The following is a 19,129-nucleotide window of genomic DNA, read 5'->3' as shown; positions in this document are numbered from 1 at the left end:
GTCCTCCTGTGCTTGCCTGTACCTCTGAGAAGTATATACTGAACAAGAGGGATCCCAGGACTGAGCCCTGGGGGACGCCACTTGTAACCAGTTTAGAGTCCGACCTCGAGCCTGCAACTCTCACCGTGTGTGTTCTATCCTTGAGCCAAATGGCAACTCCTCTCATGACGTAGTGGTTTATGTTCAGGCTGGTGAGCTTGTCTATAATACCAGAATGGGGAATGGTGTTGAAAGCCTTTGCGAGGTCTAGGTAGGCTGTGTGGACCTCCTTTCCCTCGGCTAAAGCCTTGGTAACTGTCTTAAAGATGTCCACCAGGTTTAGGAGGCATGATCTGCCCTTAACAAAGCCAAACTGGGTAGGGTCCAATGTTTGGAAGTTCCCAGTGTCTCTATTAATGAGTTCCATGATGATGCGCTCCATAGCCTTGCAGACCAGGCTAGTCAGGCTTATAGGGCGATAGTTCCTGGGGTCCGTTGTGACTCCACCTTTGTGGGGCAGGATAACTGTAGCTGTGCACCACTCTATGGGTACGTAGCCTGTAGAGAGGCTGCATTTGAACAGTGTGTTTAGATGAGGGATTAGTTCATTTTGGAGCTCTTGTAAGACACAGCCTGGGACACCGTCCAGTCCCATTAAAGCTGTATTTTTGGCTTCAGATAGGGCTGTTTTAACCTGTGTGTCAGTGACTGCTGGGGCTGTACATTCTTCTGGTATGGTTATGGGCCCTTTAGGGGGTGAGAGGGGGGTGAAGTTTGCACTAAACCTGTCTGCCAGAGTGTTGGCAATATCAGTTGGTTCAGTGTATGTTGTGCCATTCTGCACTAACTCAGAGCAGATCTGAGAGTTTCCACTTAGGTTCTTGACATAGCTAAAGAATGCTTTGTGATTATCTTTGGAGTCCTTGGCAATTTTTCTTTCAAAGCTAGCCATAGATGATTTTATGAGGGATCGTAGTTTCTTGCTGATACTGATCAGGGAAGTCTTTCCTTCTTGGGATTTTACTCTTTTCTGTACTAGTTTCCTCCTTCTATTGTATAGCTTGTTTATGGCAGGGTTCCACCAGACTGGTTTCCTTTTCTTGGAGGAGTGAGTCTTGGTTTTGCTTGGGATAGCACGATCCATGCATTCTTGCAGGTGCTCATAGAGTGCCTTTGTAAGGGATTCAGCAGCTTGGACAGAGTTGTCCTTTAGCATGGGGGCATGAACCTTTCCACCTCAGTCTTAAGTAACATGAAGTTTGCTTTTGAAAAGTTTTTCATGGTTGTTTCCTTGATTGGGGGTGGGGGCGGAATGTGGATATACAGAGTGATTAGTCTGTGGCCTGATCTAACCAGCGAGGGGTTGACCTCTGGTGTAGAACACCGGTCATCCATGTTGGTGATGACCAGGTCCAATATGTTGTCACCTCTGGTGGGGGTGTTGACCAGTTGATCCAGGGCATTTGAGTTTATAAATTCAAGGAAGCATTGGGCAAGGGAGTTGGTACTCGAAAGGCAGTTAGCACTTGAGTAGTTCTCCCAGTTAATGTTTGGGTAATTGAAATCACCCAATATTAGGGCATTTGGTAGGACCTTCATATTTTCCAGTGTCTCCAGAAATGCGGAATAGGGGTTCTGGGTCATGGTGGGTGATCTGTAGCAAGCTACAATTTGAATTACAGTTTTGCCCGTTGTTAGTTGCACATGGATGATCTCTGAGGCATTGTGCTATGCCACTAACCTGGAGGTGTGGGTATCCTTGATGAATATGGATACACCCCCGCCTTTTGTGTTTTGGTCTGGGTTCTGTGGCTGAAAGTATGGTATGAGTTGTAGCCTGGTAGTACTGGGGTGCTCTCTGGAACCTTAAACCAGGTTTCCGTAACTGCAAAGATATCTATGCTCTCCATACTGAGGAGTGCCTCGAGTGCATGCATTTTGAGGTTTAGACTTCTGGCGTTGAGTAGCATTACCCTCAGTTTTTGGTTACTTGTGCTATTTACAGTGGTGGGTTTATCGTTTGAGCCTTTCCTAAAATGGCAGTATGGGAGTGGCAAAAGCCTTGGCCAGTATTCGAAAGCCTAAGGGTGACAGATGCAAGCCATCTCTTGTGAAGCAACATGGCTTGTTGAGCATGTCATCCCAGTTGGACAGATACTGATCCCCTTTGAATGACACCAGAAACTTAGACAATTGTTGAAATCATTTTTTCTTTAACTGTGGTATCATTCTTGGTGAGGGCAGGATGCTACTCAGGGTCAGGGTCATACCGGCCAGTTTAGTGGGACATCAGTGTGCCTGACTGTAGAGTCGCCTATGACTAGTGTGTTGAGAATGTTATTTTGCCTTAAGGGCAGTGATTGCATGGTACACTGATTATGTGAAGTATGGGTTTCATTGTTTGTGATGGGGTATGGAGGTTGCTTGGGTGTCTGCTTTGGAGGTCTCTGTTGCTTTTGCAAATTTTTATTTAGAGCCTCGGAGTATGTTTTCATGTATTTATGTGTGTTATTTGCCAGTGTTCGTTTAGTAGGTCTATGTGAGACTGGTGGTGTGTTGCACACTGATGATGGTGATATCCCATTATTCTGAGTTTATAATGTATTGTTTATTATCAACATAAACATTTGACTTTGTTAAATTAAGCACTCTGAATTACATTGCATTTAATCGAGGAAGGTCTGAGAGATACAGCACATTTGCAGTTTTTAAAAGTAAATAATAATGTACACTCACTTGCATGTATTCTTCATGGCAGTTCAAGTGGGGCTTCATTTTAAGATATACAGTTAAAATTCACCCTCCAACCTGTTAAAGGTGCCTCCTGTTATAACCTCACTTACTACCTTTTCTTAGTGCACCCACCTAAACTGCATCTCTATCACGAGGTGAACAGACTACTCAGTTCCAGGATAAGCAAGCTTGTTTATCCTTTTTTGTTAAAAAAGAAGGAACTAATCTGAGATGCATTTTAAGGAGTACAAGGAGTCTGAATAAGATGTTTACAGATCTTGAGGTCAGAGAGATGGGAGGAAATTACGATATTATCTTTACTACTGGAACTTGATTTAACGAAATAAGTAGGCCTCTGGTGCTTCAATGATATAGGGGTATCAAAACTGCAGAGTGAAAAAAAAAGGTTGTGGTGTTTCCATTTATGTTGACTTTTCTCATAAATACTCCACTGCTTGTAGCAATGATCGAATTGGAAAGGGTAAATCTAAATGGTCTGTGGATCTTTTTTATAGACATCCAAACCTGTCCAAAATGAATTGGGATTCTTTTGCACCACTTTGGATAGTTGATTCCAACAAGGTTTTGATACAATTATGAGGAACCTAAATGTTTATGGAGTGGTGGAACCTGTAGCTGGTAATGATATACATTCCACAATCAGAACTATTGTAGAGTTTGGATGTTAGGTAAACCAAATAGAAAAGACAGTATCTTGCATGTTGCTTGGATCAAAGACACTATGGCTGTTAATTACTATAGAATTACTGCTTTAGTGTGTATTTTCATGTTGTTGTTTTTCGGCTTTTCCCGGTTAAGGGTTGCCACTGTGGAACTCCGGTCCGATAATGATTGGCTGTAGATTTTCACGAACGCCGAGGTGCCAGCTCGACGTTCAACCTTCAACGAAGGCACGCCCATTTACACATGTCTTTCGAACGCCCACCCAACCGCGAGGTGGACATGCAGACTCCACACAGAAGGCACTCCCCGCACTCCAGCCGAGAATCGAATGAGAGAACCTCTTGCTGTGAGGCAACAATGCTACCGCTGCACCACATTAGTGTGTATTTTCATATGTTACTGTAATCAAACCAACTAAAATTCCTGCTTTTATGTATATATATTCTGTATATATTACTGTAATCACTATGTGCAACACTGTTTATGCTTCTGTACCAATTAATGTTTATTTATTTATTTATTTTTTGTAATATCTATGTTCTTGGTGGAGCTTTTCTCCACGGGCCTCCACTGAAAATGGGCTATTTGTTTTTCCCAGAAAACAAATACAGTAAATAAATAAAACCTGAATTAAATGGTTCTGCCTGTTTGTGTTTCAGGTGGTCAATAAGGCATTAAGTAAGTCTATTTTAGAGATGTGCTCCTTATTTTGAAATTCTGTTGAGCTTTCTAGCCTGTACTAAGGAGTTAAATAAATGTAATTGGCAGGAAAAGTGAAGAACATCTTGGACTGCTGGAATTTTCATGAGAATGTTTACTCCTTAGTTGTTATGTTTCTAGTAATAACACTATCAAATACTGCAGGAAAGGCACTGAGTAGTGCGATAAAGCTGAATATGATTAATTAGAGAGAGAGAGAGAGGTCTCTGGCAGTCAGAAGTGTAGCTGTCTCAACAAGTGCCTTCTACTGGTACCACAAACCAGCACCCTGCCATCTCAGCTCTTCATGTGACGAGCCAAAAAAAAATGCCATTCCTTCTACTGGCACCAGTTGGCCAGATACACGACATGACCCTCCCCTCCTGTCCTAGGTATTCAGTCCCCATTTCTGTGCCCTGCCACCTGCCATGAACCCCCTTTCATACGTTTTATTCAAAAAATCATTTCTTCTTTTAAATTGTAGCAAACGGAGCAGCGCAGCACTAAAGTTTTACTTAAAACAGGGAGAAAGGAAGGGACAGTTTTTTTTACTTTGAAACTGCTTATTACAATGTCATTGCCACAGTTTAGACCACACACAAAGCTCAACAGCACTCAGGTTTGACTGCAAATGCAGGACCAGTTTTTACAAGCCAGTATTGCGTTAAAAAGAGATCCAGAATAAATTAAAGTGATTCAGTCTAGGCTTCTCACAATTGAGCAGAAGCAGTATATTTTGTGCCTTTTTTGTACTATGATTTATTTTTCTCAACTACATATCTCTGATCTGTAGCAAGACTGTATATTTGTAGAAAGCCTGAAATTTTGTGACCTACAATTTTTGATTTTTCATAATATTTACTTTATGCCTCTTTGGTTGTCTTCTCTTGACATTTTATCCTCTGATTGTTAGCTTTACCTAATAAAGTAGGAGATACTATAAAAGTTTTCTGGACATCATCTCTAATTACCAAAATTTGGACTAAGTGTCCTATTAATTTTATGAAACTAAAAATCTTACATGTGGAGTGGAAATGGTACAGTTACGTACATTTTAAATATATAGGCATCTAACATTAACCTTTAAAACAATGTCAGTTTTCATTGCATCTGTATAGCTTACATTTTTTGTTAAGAACTGGATCAAAAGACTTTGTCATTGTAAAAGCTTTAAATTAGTGGAAATTTTTTTCTAGATTTTTTTAGGATATCATAGGAATATACAAAATTTGAAGCAAAGCCAACCGTAGGTAAATCCAGCATTACCCATACCCAGAAGTGGGTTATTGCTATTATACAATGACATTATTTAAGAAAAAAAAATTACTTTTCTTAAATAATGGCATTGTATAATGCCTCATTGCTGCCCTTCCGCAGCTGTCTGGTATTCTGCGGCAGTTCTGATGTACTGTGCATGCCTACGCAGTACATCAGAGCTGTGGGCAAAAGCAATGTAGAAAGCAAGATCTCCGTTGCTTTTTACAAACTGTTTTGCGATGTTAAATGGGTTTAACATAGTGAGACAGCTTTAAAAAAAGCAACGGAGAATCTCCCTTGCTTATTTTAAAGCTGTCTCGCTATGTTAAACCCATTTAACATAGTGAGACAGTTTTGAAAAAAGCAACGGAGAAAGCAAGATCTCCATTGCTTTTTACAAACTGTTTCGCTACGTTAAATGGGTTTATCATAGCGAGACAGCTTTAAAAAAAGCAATGGAAAATCTCCATTGCTTTTTTTAAAGCTGTTTCACTATGTTAAACCCATTTAACGTAGCGAAACAGTGTTGCTGTAAGAGTTATAGTAATGGAAAAAGTCTGGGCAACCGGACCTTTTTCCATTACTATAACTCGGATTTACAACGTGCACGCTGACCAATCAGCGTGCACGTTTTTGAATATTAATGGGGGGGTCGTATAATGTCTGATCATGCATGCTGAAAGAATGGTCAGGTACAACACAATGCTTGAAAGGCAGGCTGCTGGATACTAAGAAAAGCTTGCGTAACTTGTATATGTTGTAAATACTGAAGTATACACTACATATGAGGTAAAACGTGCTATAACTAATGACTAACAATCCGGTGTTAATGCTTTGTATATGAGTGAATATAACCCCCTACTACACCTTTGTGTATAGACAAACCTCAACCTTTCCAAAAAAGTGGGTACAATTATCTCTTTAGCAGAGTACTAACCACTCATTTTAAAGATTTGTTTGACATGAAAAGGACAGCTAGTAACCATTTAAAATATGTTTGCTTGCCTACTGGATTATCTTCAGACACGCAACTGACAAGAAAATGTGACAACTTTAGTCTTTTGTGTACAATGTAAAGTTGTATGTACACATCAAAAGCAGGAATAATTATTTGATCCCCATTTTCCTGTTTTTGAAAAGAGCACTGCAAGGTGTAAATATGGCTTGTTTAAAAGATGTTCAGAAATAGTTCAAGTAGATATAAGCAGTAAAAGGGATAAAATGCAATACGTTCTGCTGTTACACAGTGTAATGTTCTTGGTCATTTTCAAATCTGTGCATTTACATTAATAGCATGTTTACCAGCCTGTCCTATTCATCACCTACGTCATCCAAACTTCCTGCCATAACATTCTAAAATTTTTTTACAATCGTAGCATTTCAAGCCCAAAATTACTGTCTTCTGCAGTACAGTGGCAATATTTAGAAACAAATTCTGTCTTTCAAGTAATTGTGTAGTTCATCCTTAAGCGTGTACTTACATTACCCTTAAGCGTGTACCTACATCACCTTTAAGCATGTACCTACATCACCCTTAAGCGTGTACCTACATCACTTCATTTCTTTTCATGTCTTTCATGCCAGTTCTCAAAAATATTGATGATGTCACCTATCCCTTCTAGGTATCAAAACTCTGGAATTCTTTACCCCAATGTACACAGTTGTCCAATGCTGATATAAAGGAAGCTAATTCAGAATGCCTTTATCTACATAAACCATGTCCCACATGGTGTTACCTAATAGACTTTGCCCATTGTAATCAATCCTGAATTGCCATGTAACTTAGCTTTGGCATTCATATTTTACCTTCATGGTCTTCTCAATTACCCAGGGTACCCTTCAGCATCTTACTTGATTATGGCTATGTCCAGTAGTTCTACTCAGCTCTCTGACATTTTCCCGTATTAACAATTTCATGACGTTTATTATACGATATGTTCCTGTCCATTCTGCCTCTTTGTGCTGCGTATTTCCCTCTAAACTCTGTCTCTCCACTACAATCCACTGATGTACTTCCTTCATATCCTTTCTTATGACATAAACTGCTGTTCACTTCCTGTCCATTCTGTCCTGGTTTCATTTCCTACTCCTTTCTTATGTGTCTTGTTTTCACAGGGTCTCTCTGCTTGAACACATTTGCCTCTATCCTTGTGTTTTGCCTCCTTCTTAATAGTTGTAGGTTCATAGGTAGGTACTAGGCTATCGGCCCTAGGCCTGTATAAGCCTAGGCAAAGAAGTTCTCTGGCTTTCACCACCCAAGAAAGTTATTTTCCTGCGCTCCTGTCTAGCAGAGCCACAGAAGTGGTCCCCCGGGTGAATTTCCTATTTCCCATCCAGTTGTCGAGATTTGTCTTAAAGAGGGCTAATGAGCTTTACTTAACATGAATGGGTAGTCTGTTCCAGAGCAGGAATCTATCCCTCCAGCATGTTCTGTTTGTTGTGGTAGCAAGGGTTAGGTCCCTGGAGCATATGGCTCGGAAGGATTGGGGTTTCTTTAAGTATAGCATGTCCAACAGATCTGGGTTTGACATGGCTTTGTATGTCAGGCAGAGGTAGCCTCTGAGTAGGCGATAAGTAATGGAGTAGAGCTGAAGTCTTTTTGAGACGGTCTGCATATGGCATCTGTTTGAAGCCAGTAATCCTCTTAGTGAGGTATTTCTCTCGCCTTTCTAGTTGTTGTAGATGTCTTGCGAGGTATATGCCAAACAGGGTGTTGTACTCTATAATGGGTCTGATGAGGAATGAGTAGAGAGGAGCAATAACCTCTTTTTTTCTGGAGGTGAACCCCTTTGTGATGAGTTGTGCCACGTAGAAGGATTTCCTGACTTCTGTGGTGATGTGATTATCAAAGGAGCGACTACTGTCCTCCTGTGTCCCAAGGTCTCTTATCACACTTTCGGTGTTTAGTAGGCTACCACCTATGTGGTACTTCATGGGTACAGAGTTTTTCCCAAAGGGGATGACAATGCACTTCTTGACATTTAGCTTTAGGCCATGACTTTGACACCAAGCGTCAGTCCTAGTAAGACCCCTTTGTAGAATGTCGACATTAGACAATTCTGTTATGGCACCTAGTTTACCAGTCTTCTGCAAACTTCATTAGCTAAAGACCTGCTGTATTAGTCTGGACTTCTGAGAAGTAGATGCCAAACAGGAGAGGACCCAGGACTGAGCCCTGTGGTACTCCACTTGGCACTGGTCTGAAGTCGGATTTGGAGTTGGCTACTTTCACTGTGTGGATTCTGTCAGTGAGCCAGCTGGCCACCCATCTTGTGACATAGGGATTTATGCCCAATCTAGTGAGTTTATCTGTAATTCCAGAGTGGGGTATGGTGTCGAAAGCATTGGTGAGGTCAAGATAGGCTGTGTGCACCACCTTACCCTTGTCCACGGCTCTGGTCACCTTCAAAGAAGTCAATCAGGTTTAGGAGACATGACCTACCTTTTACAAGCCCAAACTGAGTGCGGTCCAGAGTTTGGAGGTTACCTATGTACTTGTTTATAAGCTCCAACATGATACATTCCATGGCCTTGCAGACCAGGCTTGTCAGGATAAATGGGGCAGTAGTTCCTGGGGTCCGTGGGGTCGCTCCCTTTGTGGAGTGGGATAATCATTGATGTGCGCCATTCAGTAGGCACAAAGCCTGAAGTGATGCTATGATTGAACATGCTACTTAGATGGGGTGCCAGTTCATTCTGTAGTTCATGCTGAACCCAGGCTGGGATATTGTCAGGTCCCATGGATGCTGTGTTCTTGGCTTTGGAGAGTGCTGTCTTTACTTGTGCAGCCGTGATTACAGGGGCTTTGCATTCTTCCGGTATAGTGATGGGCCTTTGGGGGTTGAAGTTTGCAGTGAACCTATCAGCCAGGATGTTGGTAATATCCATTGGTTCAGTAAATCTAGTACCAGTGTGCTGTAGCTCAGAGCAGATCTGAGTGTCGCCATTGAGATTCTTGACATAGCTGTAGAATGCTTTGTGGTCAAAATCTTCCTTCTGTTGTGATACAACTTCATATTTCTTTAACATGCTTCTGCTCAAATCTGCTATTTGTTAAACTCCCTTGATTTTGCTTGGCCCATGTTATTGTTTCTCTACTGTCTAGTGTCTGTGGTGTATTTTTGTGGCTATAATTGTCCCTGTCTCTGTTTAGAATTTATAGTAATAAATATGTATAAACTAACCTGTTAATATGTTGCTGTCTGTGTACGGATTTGTCTTTGGCCTTTACTGAAAGTCAGCCTTGCTCAGTAAGGTCACTGGACTTGGGACACTGGTTAATAAAGTAAAAACAGTGTTATATTTGTATTTATATGCAGGATACAAGATTCCCCGAAGGAAGTTATTATTGCTGCTCAAAACAGACGATGAACTGCCAAAGGTTGTTTTAAACAGAAGAAGTATTACAGAACAGAAGGATGATTTTGAAAATAACCTCCACGGTAAGTAGACAGCTGATTGTGTTTTTTGATTTTATTTATAAATATGCTGATACTGCATATGTCTTAGGAAAGTGAAGAATTCAAATAAGTGCAATTCATAAATACATAGTCAAGTATTCAGCTGTAAAATTCTTGTTTATGGGCGTGTTTGGAATTGTGTATAAATTCAGTTTTGCATCTGGTTATATTATGCCTGTCCAATATACTTTTTCTGTATTTTTGTTTGCAGTTATGATTTGTATTTATTAATATTCTGTTTCTGGAATCGCTTTAATGTGATACCTTCAGGTATTTGTCTTTACTACAATTTTAATGTGATACCACTCTTTTAAGTGCAGAATTAACTCATATAAAAGCTTGCAGCTCTTTGCTCATTAGATTTTTAAATCCACTGAGGAAGCTGCATATTTTGCAGTGCAACCACTTTGGTTTTGATTTAATAAATGCATTTGGTTCTTTTACATATTGAGTTTATTACTTTACTATCAATGCAATGCAACTAGCTAATAACCTTTTCTTTTTACAATTATTTTGTATTGTGATTATTTAATATTTCTATATTCCACTTTATCTTTACTCATGTTTGCTGGGGCTTTTCCCCTTTTCAGTAATGGGTTTGTTTGCAAACTCAGTTGGACTAACCTGGTTAACAAATGTGAAATAAATAAATACTGTCTTCAAGTGCTGGAGTTTGGTGTTGAATTGGACTGTTGTGAAATCCTGTGTGTTTTTTCTGGTGTTTGTGTGTGCATGGGTTCAGGTGCCTAGGCGACGAGACATTTCCCTGTGGTACATTTGACTGGGGACACATGGCTGAAGTGGCATTCAGCTGCAGAGAAATATAGCTGACGTTCATCGTGTTTCACTGTTGCAGTCATTACACTTGGGTTATCCTGCTGGCAGGTGACCCGCAGTCGGCCCGAGTTCCAATGTCTTGGTCCGGCGTTGGTTGGTTGCTGTCGCCTCTTCCCTGATGTCAGTGCACCAGGGGTATAAAAGTTGCAACTGATGCCATTTTCTCCAGTCTTTCTTGCCACGCAGTGCCCGAAGCAAAAGCAGTTCGCAAGTGCCGTTCGGCCGACTCCTGAGATTTTCAAAATTGAGTTTCAGAACCGAAGTCTTCAATAAAGCTAAGTACCCGGTTGGGGAAACTTTTTCTTGCTCCAGACCGATGTCAGTAAAAGTTAATAATTGTATTTCTTGTGGGAAGCAAATACCTCATAAGGACTTTCACTCTTACTGTATTCCTTGCCTAGGCCCTGACCACGATGTTACCAGTTGTCGGTTTTGTGCTAGGTTCAATAAACGCACTATTAAAAATCGGTTTGATTTTGCTTTACATTATTTTGGCCAAAGGTTTAATTACATAATGCCGTCAGAACAACCGACGACCGGAATTTATAAAAAATGCAAAGACAAAGAAAAGGACAGGCATCCGAAGTCCAAAACCGACAACAAAGCCTCTTCAAGGCCAGTTGCCGGTTCTCAGTGAGGCGCATTCGCAGCCCCTGACACCCACTACCTCAGAGCCACAGGCCTTAACCGACAGCCACGTGGAGACAGAGGCCTGTGGAAACTCAAGGTATTGGGCCTACGGAAACTATTCCCTCAGATGGGTCCGGAGCCGCTGAGCAGGCATCGGCTTCTGAGGGTGTTTTCAGACCTTCACAGCTTACAATTAAGCCCACTACAGCAGCCAAGGCAAAGTCAAAAACACCATTAAAGACAAGGAAACAAGTACAGCATTCTCCAGAACAGTCATCCATGCCAAAGAAACAGATGCTTAAAATGGCCGAAGACTAAATTACTTTAATCAGGGGTTCCCATCCCCCTCCTGACAAAAGGCCTAGGCAAGACACTGACTATGATTCCTCTGACCAGTTTTCCATTTCCGCTGATTCCTCTTCTGATCAGGGATATCCCCCCTCCCCCCATAAGGACTCTGATGCAGAAGAGTCTATACCTTCAGCCTCTCCGCCTGAGGATTATTCTTTTGGGGAAACCCTGCACACCATGAGGGAGCATTTCCATTGGGAGAGCCAGGATTATTCAGAATCCAAGAAAAGGCTCAGAGACTTCCTTTTATTGCCTCAGCACAGGCCACTGGCTATTCCCCCTGTGCTTGATATTGTTGATGATGTTTTTTCTGAATCCAGTCTGTCTCCTGATTCTTTACCCCCTGCACCAGTCAAGCCAGACAGGTACTACAGGGTCCCTGACTTTCATAAATTTCTTTACAAAAACCCCACTGCAGACCCAGAAACAATTTCTCAGGGTCCTAAAGGGGTTAAGGCTTCCATTGCTAAAAATTCTGTCCCCTTGGATAGGGATTCCAGAGCTCTGGACAGATGGGGGAAAAAAGTTTACACTTCTGCTACTTTAGCTGTAAGGGCTTTAAACTGCCAGTTTCACATGCTTAAATATCAACAGTACCTCATGTCATTGTTAAAACAGAAAATGGTTTCAAATTCAGAAGGTCCTGACAGTAAGGAAATGCAGGATTTATTGCATGCAGTTGAACAAGTGGGAAAGCATTCTCTGCAATGTGGTTTGGATTCATTAGAGGCTTCTTGTAGAGCCACAGTTACAGGCTTTGTTATTCGAAGGCATGCTTGGTTGAAAGAACAAAGTTTACCTGACCATGTTAAAGTAAAATTGTTGGATGCTCCACTACAGCATTATACTTTGTTTGGTGTTAAGGCAGAAGAAGTGTTAAAGAAAATGGAGGATAAAGCAAAATTAATGCAGACAGTGAAAGATTTCTTACAGGTTCAACCACCTAGATTTAGCAGAAACTGGCCTTCAAAAAATTGGTCCTTTCCAGTGTCAGACAGGCCACAAAGAGGCAGATACAGACCCCCAAGAGGCAGATCTCAGCCCCAAGGCTCCTACAGACCTAAACAATGGGGTGCTTCAGCCCCCAAAGGAGGGGAAGACAAATCACAACCTTATAGGAAAAAGTCCCAATGACTTCCCTCTACAAATGCCAAGCACACTTACCTTTTGGCAGCACCCCTAAGAGGAAAGCTAGCACTTTTCTCAAAAAATTGGCACATGATCACCCAGGACCAATGGGTGCTGAATATTGTTTCTCAGGGTTATAGGTTCCACTTCCACACGCTTCCAGAATCAAAAGGTATGCCAGACCTGCCACAAAACCAATGCTGCTCTTATGGACATGGGTGCAAGCTTAAATACAACTGCCCAGATGGCTTATCTCACTCCAGACAAACAAAGGCAACTGACTCATTACTTTCAAATGATGGCAACAAAAACCCAGCTCCCTGCAAGAAAAATTCTGCAGGCCCTGGGCTTCATGGCATCCTGCATTCTACTAATTCCATATGCAAAACTGCATATGAGGAAACTACAATGGTATCTAAAAAGTGTTTGGACTCAGCATTGTCACAGCCTTGAGACGATCATAACTTTAATTCCCTGCCTACAACAGGAGTTTTGATGGTGGTCCCAGGCCTGTCACCACAACAAAGGACAGCCTTTCACCGTACCCACAGGCAGGCAGACAATAACAACGGATGCATCGGATTATGCCTGGGGGGCACATATGGCAGGAAAATGTATTCAGGGCACGTGGCCCAAGGAACAAATGCATCTTCACATCAATCAAAAAGAGATGCTAGCTGTACAGAATGCCCTGGCAGGTTTCAAGGACCTACTACATCCAGGACAACTATTAATAAAGACGGACAATACCACAGTTATGTGGTACATAAGCAAGGGGGCACACATTCCTACCCCCTTTGCAGGCAAGCCATGACTTTGTGGAACACAGCACTGACCTATCAACTACATCTGCAGGCACAATTCCTGCCAGGAACAAAAAATACACTGGCAGACGAACTAAGCAGAAATCTCATGGATCCTTACGAATGGAAGCTAAATCCACAAGTATTCAGCATGATAACGAGGAAATGGGGGCGCTCAGACATAGATCTTTTTGCTTCCCCTCACAATTACCAAATACAGAAATTCTGCACAAGAACTGATCACTCTCAAGCATGGAAAGTGGATGCTCTATCATTCAGCTGGAAAGGCATGACAGTCTATGCCTTCCCTCCGATGCCTCTTCTTACCAAGGTGCTACTAAAAGTCAGACAAGAAAGGCCAAAAATGATCCTGATTGCCCCAGCCACGCCAGCACTGGTAGCCAATCCTAAAGAGTTTGTCTCAAGGCGCAGCTTGGCTTCTACCTCAAATTCCTCATATTCTGACACAACAAAACAATCAGATTCTGCACACTCAACTCAGAACCTTAAACCTGGCAGCATGGCAGATAATGTAGCCACTCAGACTGCACCTCTCTCTAAAGCTGTTATGGATGTCATTTTAGAAGCCAGGAGGCCCAGCACTAGGAAATCTTATGCAGAAAAATGGAAGAGATTCTGTGCTTCGAACCAGGCACAAGGGCTCGAACCACTTGTCCCTAATATACCTCAGATTTTACAATACCTGACTGAGATGCTGGACAAAGGCCTATCTTTCTCATCTATTAAAATCCATGCCTCTGCCATTTCAGCTCATTACAATACGGAACCTCCTATTTTTTCACATCCTCTACTATGACAGTACCTCAGAGGGGCAAAAAATATAAGACCCCCAAGGAGAGCACCAGTACCAACTTGGGATCTCAATTTTGTTTTATTAAAACTCACACTGCCTCCTTTTGAACCAGCCAGCGGAGCTGATCTAAAATTCTTATCATGGAAAACTGTTCTGCTCCTAGCAATAACTTCAGCAAGAAGAGTCTGAGTTACAGGCATTAATGGCTGTGGAACCTTTCATCGTTTTTCATCAGGACAGGGTTTCTCTTAGGACAAACTCAGCATTCATGCCAAAAGTGGTCTCCAATGTGGCCTTAAACCAAACCATTCATTCACCTGCATTCTACCCAAATCCCCAGAATAAAGGGGAGAGACTTCTGCATGCTTTGGATATACACAGACAGGTACGATTATACTTGGACAAAACAAAAGCTTTCAGAAAAACTGAGCAACTGTTTGTAGCCTATGCTGCAGGGTCACAAAGAAAGCCTATTACAAAGCAGACAATCTCAAAATGGATAAGGACACTGCATCCGCTTCTGTTATGCACGACATGGCAAATCTGTGCCTAAGGGCATTGGGCCTCATTCTACCAGAGCAGCAGCCATTTCAGCAGCTTTCCTCAGAGGAGTACCAACCAAAGACATTCTAGAAGCTGCAACCTGGAGCTCAGTGCACACTTTCACCAAGCACTACCACTTACGTCTCTACTCTAAATCCAGAGCAGGCTTTGCCACTGCAGTCCAGCAGGGCTTGTTAGCCTCTCCAAATCCAGTTTAGACTCAGCCACCCAACCTCAGCTTTGGGATTCTACCCAAGTGTAATGACTGCAACAGTGAAACACGATGAACATAATACAGTTGTGTACCTACCATAAATGTAGATGTTTGAGTGTATTCCCTGTTGCAGTCCAGGTTACCCACCCACCATCCCCCTTTTTTCATTGCTGGGACTTTTCTGTACTTCTCAACTCTATACAACCTATGTGGTGTACTTGCTTGTAGATGAAGGAAATGTTTATAATAATATATGCATGTTTCTTGGCATAATTTTATCTTTCCAGCCTTCCTGTCTGGCGACATCTGACATCTGTTGCTAGAAAAACTGAAGAAAATGGCGTCAGTTGCAACTTTTATACCCCTGGTGCACTGACGTCAGGGAAGAGGCGACAGCAACCGATGCCAGACCAAGACTTTGGAACTCGGGCCGACTGCGGGTCGCCTGCCAGCAGGATAACCCAAGTGTAATGACTGCAACAGTGAATACACTCGAACATCTACATTTATGGTAGGTACACAACTGTACTTTTGCATATTCTCTGTGGGCAAAGAGAAGAATATGTTGCCATGCCCACAACTTCAATAACCAAATGCACAGGGGGAAAACAATGTCCATGGTCCCCAAGGGAACATGAGACAGCAGGCAATATGGCAGTCGTCAGCAGCAGGCTGGCTAGAGGGCATGTCAGTGGCTGTAAACATGCAGTGTACAATGGGCAGTGCCTTTATAAGCGGTGTGTGTGGACCACTACCCCCTTCACAGTGTCTAGAGAACATTACCTAACATGCATGCTGGAGCATAAATTTATTTTATTTATTTTATTTTATTTTACATTTGTTGACCGGGCTAGTCTAACTGGATATATGTCCATTTTCAGTAGAGGCCCGGGGAGAAAAGCTCCAGGAAATAACATACAATGTAAGAAAAAGCATAGAGACAGTCCTATGCAGCAATAATGATGACATCAAAAACAGTTTTAAACAGCTATAATTATAACAGAGAGTTATATTATAAATTCTATGTAAACATATAGAAGAATAAAACATTTTTTTTTTTTTTTTTTTTTTTAACAAATCTTAGTAGGTCTTAGTTTGATAGTACACTTATATAATTTATATGAGAGGAAAGGATATTAAGGTGATGTCCTTCAAGAATGCAACTGCAGTCATAACATGTGGGTTGTCCTGCCTCAGGCAGCCCTCGGTCGGCCGGATTCCAAAGTCTGGGTCCGACGTCGGCTGATGTCGCATTTCTCTCCGACGTCAGGGCGGCTGGAGAATATAAGCATCAGCCGACGCCATTTTCTTCAGTCTTTCTTGCCGCGCAGTGCCCGAAGCAGAAGCAGTTCGCAAGTGCCGGTCGGTCAGCTCCTGTATTCTACAATACCGAAGTCATCAAAAAAGCTAAGTACCCCGTTGGGGACCTTTTCTTGCCTCAGCCGATGTCAGAAATTACTGAAAAAGTAAACAAAGCATATTACTTCTAGATCCTTACCTCAGCCGACTCCAGAGACACAAATTATGTCCATGGCTGCTGATTTAATTTCCATGATTAGAGGTTCACAGACCCATCCAGAGAGAGCATCCCAGCCTCCTCCTGATAAAAGGCCCCGGGTTGAACCCTCTGACCCGACTCCTTCAGATGAAGACTCTGAGGGCTCTGTCCACTCTGATAGCCAGGAAGAGCTCTTCCAGACCTATGAGGACTCAGATGCAGAAGATTCCATTCCTTCGGCCTCCCCTCCTGAGGATATTTCCTTTGGGGAAGTTCTGCACACCATGAGGGAACATTTCAAGTGGCAGGGCCAAGAATATTCTGATTCCAGGAAATGCCTTAGGACTTTCCTTAAGAAGCCTCAGCACAGGCCCTTAGCTATTCCTCCTGTACTTGATGTTCTGGATGATTTGTATTCTGATTCTAGTGCTACCCCTGATACTCTCCCTCCTGCTGCTAGTCATGTGATGTTGACCCACACTATATATTCAGAATGTTTTTAACTTTTGAAATGTAATGCACTGAAGAAGGGTTTTATACCTGAAAGCTTTGCTGTGTTTTGTTATTTTATTTTTTATAAAGTGGTTTTTTCTCCAGCGTTTGTGTATACTTTTTGACTGTTGCCTTTTGATATACGGACTCTCCCTCCTGCACCAGCCAAACCAGACAGGTATTACAGGGTCCCAGAAACTCATTCCCATTTATTCAGGGCCCATACTGTTGATTTGGAAACTATTTCACAGGGGCCTAAAGGAGTTTCAGCCTCCACCTCTAAAAATCCTTTGCCCTCCAACAGGGAGGCAAGGTCTTTAGAGAGATGGGGTAAAAAGGTTTACACTTCCACTACTTTATCTATGAGAGCTTTAAATTGCCTTTTTCATATGTTCCAGTATCAGGATTATCTCTTAGAAGATTTACAAAAAACACTAGCTTCTCCTGATCCTTTAGACAGGAAGACTTTGCAGGAAGCTGTACATAACACCCAGCAAGTAAGCAATCACTTTCTGCAGTGTGGATATGATGCACTGGAAGCTTCATGTAGGGCAGCTATGACAGGGGCAGTGATGCGAAGACATGCTTGGTTAAAAGATTAACCTCTACCAGATCATGTAAAAGCAAAACTTCTGGATGCACCTTTGGAAAAGAACAAGCTTTTTGGTGCAAATGCTAAGGATGTGCTAAAGACCATTGAAGAAAAAGCAAAATCAGTTCAAACTGTAAAGGATTTCCTCCAGGTTCAACCCCCCAGATTCAGTAGGAATTGGCCTTCAAAAAACTGGTCCTTTCCTAATCCAGAAAAGTTTCAAAGGGGTAAGAACAGACGTGGCGAGGAAGAGGCCAATACAGAGGCCCTTACAGGGGCGTCAATGGCAGCCAGGAAACCAAAGAGGTGGCAGGGGTTTCTCCTGCCCAACAACCACAATCTCAATGACTTTCCTCTACTACCGCCTACCAGAAACAACTAGAAGCTCCCTTGGCGGAAAATTATCTCTGTTTGCAGAAAACTGGCACAGACTGACAAAGGACAAATGGATTTTGGACATTATAGACCGAGGTACAGGTTTCATTTTCATACCCTACCAAGAAAACAAGGCATGCCAAATCTACCACAACATCAAAGGGCAGAGGCTATCAAGCAAATCTCTCTGCTAACTCAAATGAAAGCAATAGAAAGAGTTCCACAACAAGAACAGGGATTTTACTCAAGACTGTTCCTTGTTCCAAGAAAAGAAACTCAATGGAGACCAATACTGGACTTGTCCGCATTAAACACCTTTCTCATGGTACCAAAGTTCAAAATGCTGACTCTGCAGCAACTCCTTCCCATGGGCAAGGAGTCGTGGCTGATTACTCTGGACCTCAAGGAGGCATACCTGCATGTCCCTATCAGACACAGTTGCAGAAGATACCTCAGATTTCTTGCAGGGCCAGAGCATTATCAATTCTCAGCATTGCCATTTGGCTTATCTACTGCGCCCAGAGTGTTTACAAAATGCCTGGCTTCAGTAATTGCTCATTGCAGGCTCCAGGGTATACAAATTTACCCGTACCTGGACTGCCTCATACAAGCGGACGACAAACTGATGTTGACAAAAAATCTGGAATATGTCATACGATTACTTCAAGCTCTGGGATACACAGTCAACTTCCAAAAGTCAAGACTGCAGCCATCCCAACAAATAATCTTCTTAGGAGCCAAACTAGACACAGCCTCTCAAATGGCTTACCTGACAGAAGGCAAGCAAGAGAAGTTAACTCAATACTTCAAAGATTTAGCAAACCTCACCCAGATGACTGCAAGGAGATTCCTACAGGCCCTGGGTTACATGGCATCCTGCATTCTACTGGTTCCATTAGCAAAACTACACATGAGAAAGCTTCAATGGTACCTAAAAAGCATTTGTTCTCAGCACAGCAACAACTTGGAGACAATCATACCACTCATTCCATGCCTACAAAAGGAATTCCTATGGTGGGCTTCGGTGAGCAAGGTAAACA

The 19,129-nt window shown here is 42.2% G+C and overlaps 1 protein-coding gene across 2 annotated transcripts in view; it reads left to right on the top strand.

Annotated features, from left to right (window-relative positions):
* LOC122813888 (oocyte zinc finger protein XlCOF6-like) overlaps window positions 1-19,129 on the top strand; it is a 136,590-nt gene that overhangs the window by 87,479 nt on the left and 29,982 nt on the right. For both annotated transcript variants that reach the window (XM_044086429.1, XM_044086430.1), the window contains exon 5: window positions 9,672-9,794. In XM_044086429.1, coding sequence (XP_043942364.1) covers window positions 9,672-9,794 — 123 coding nt within the window. The remainder of the gene's footprint in view (window positions 1-9,671; window positions 9,795-19,129) is intronic.

Source organism: Protopterus annectens, chromosome 10.part0, assembly GCF_019279795.1.
Source record: "Protopterus annectens isolate FY-2018-M chromosome 10.part0, PAN1.0, whole genome shotgun sequence".
Lineage (NCBI taxonomy): Eukaryota > Metazoa > Chordata > Ceratodontiformes > Protopteridae > Protopterus > Protopterus annectens.
Note: the sequence above shows the minus strand (reverse complement) of the source record. Positions and strands in the feature narration are given on the sequence as shown.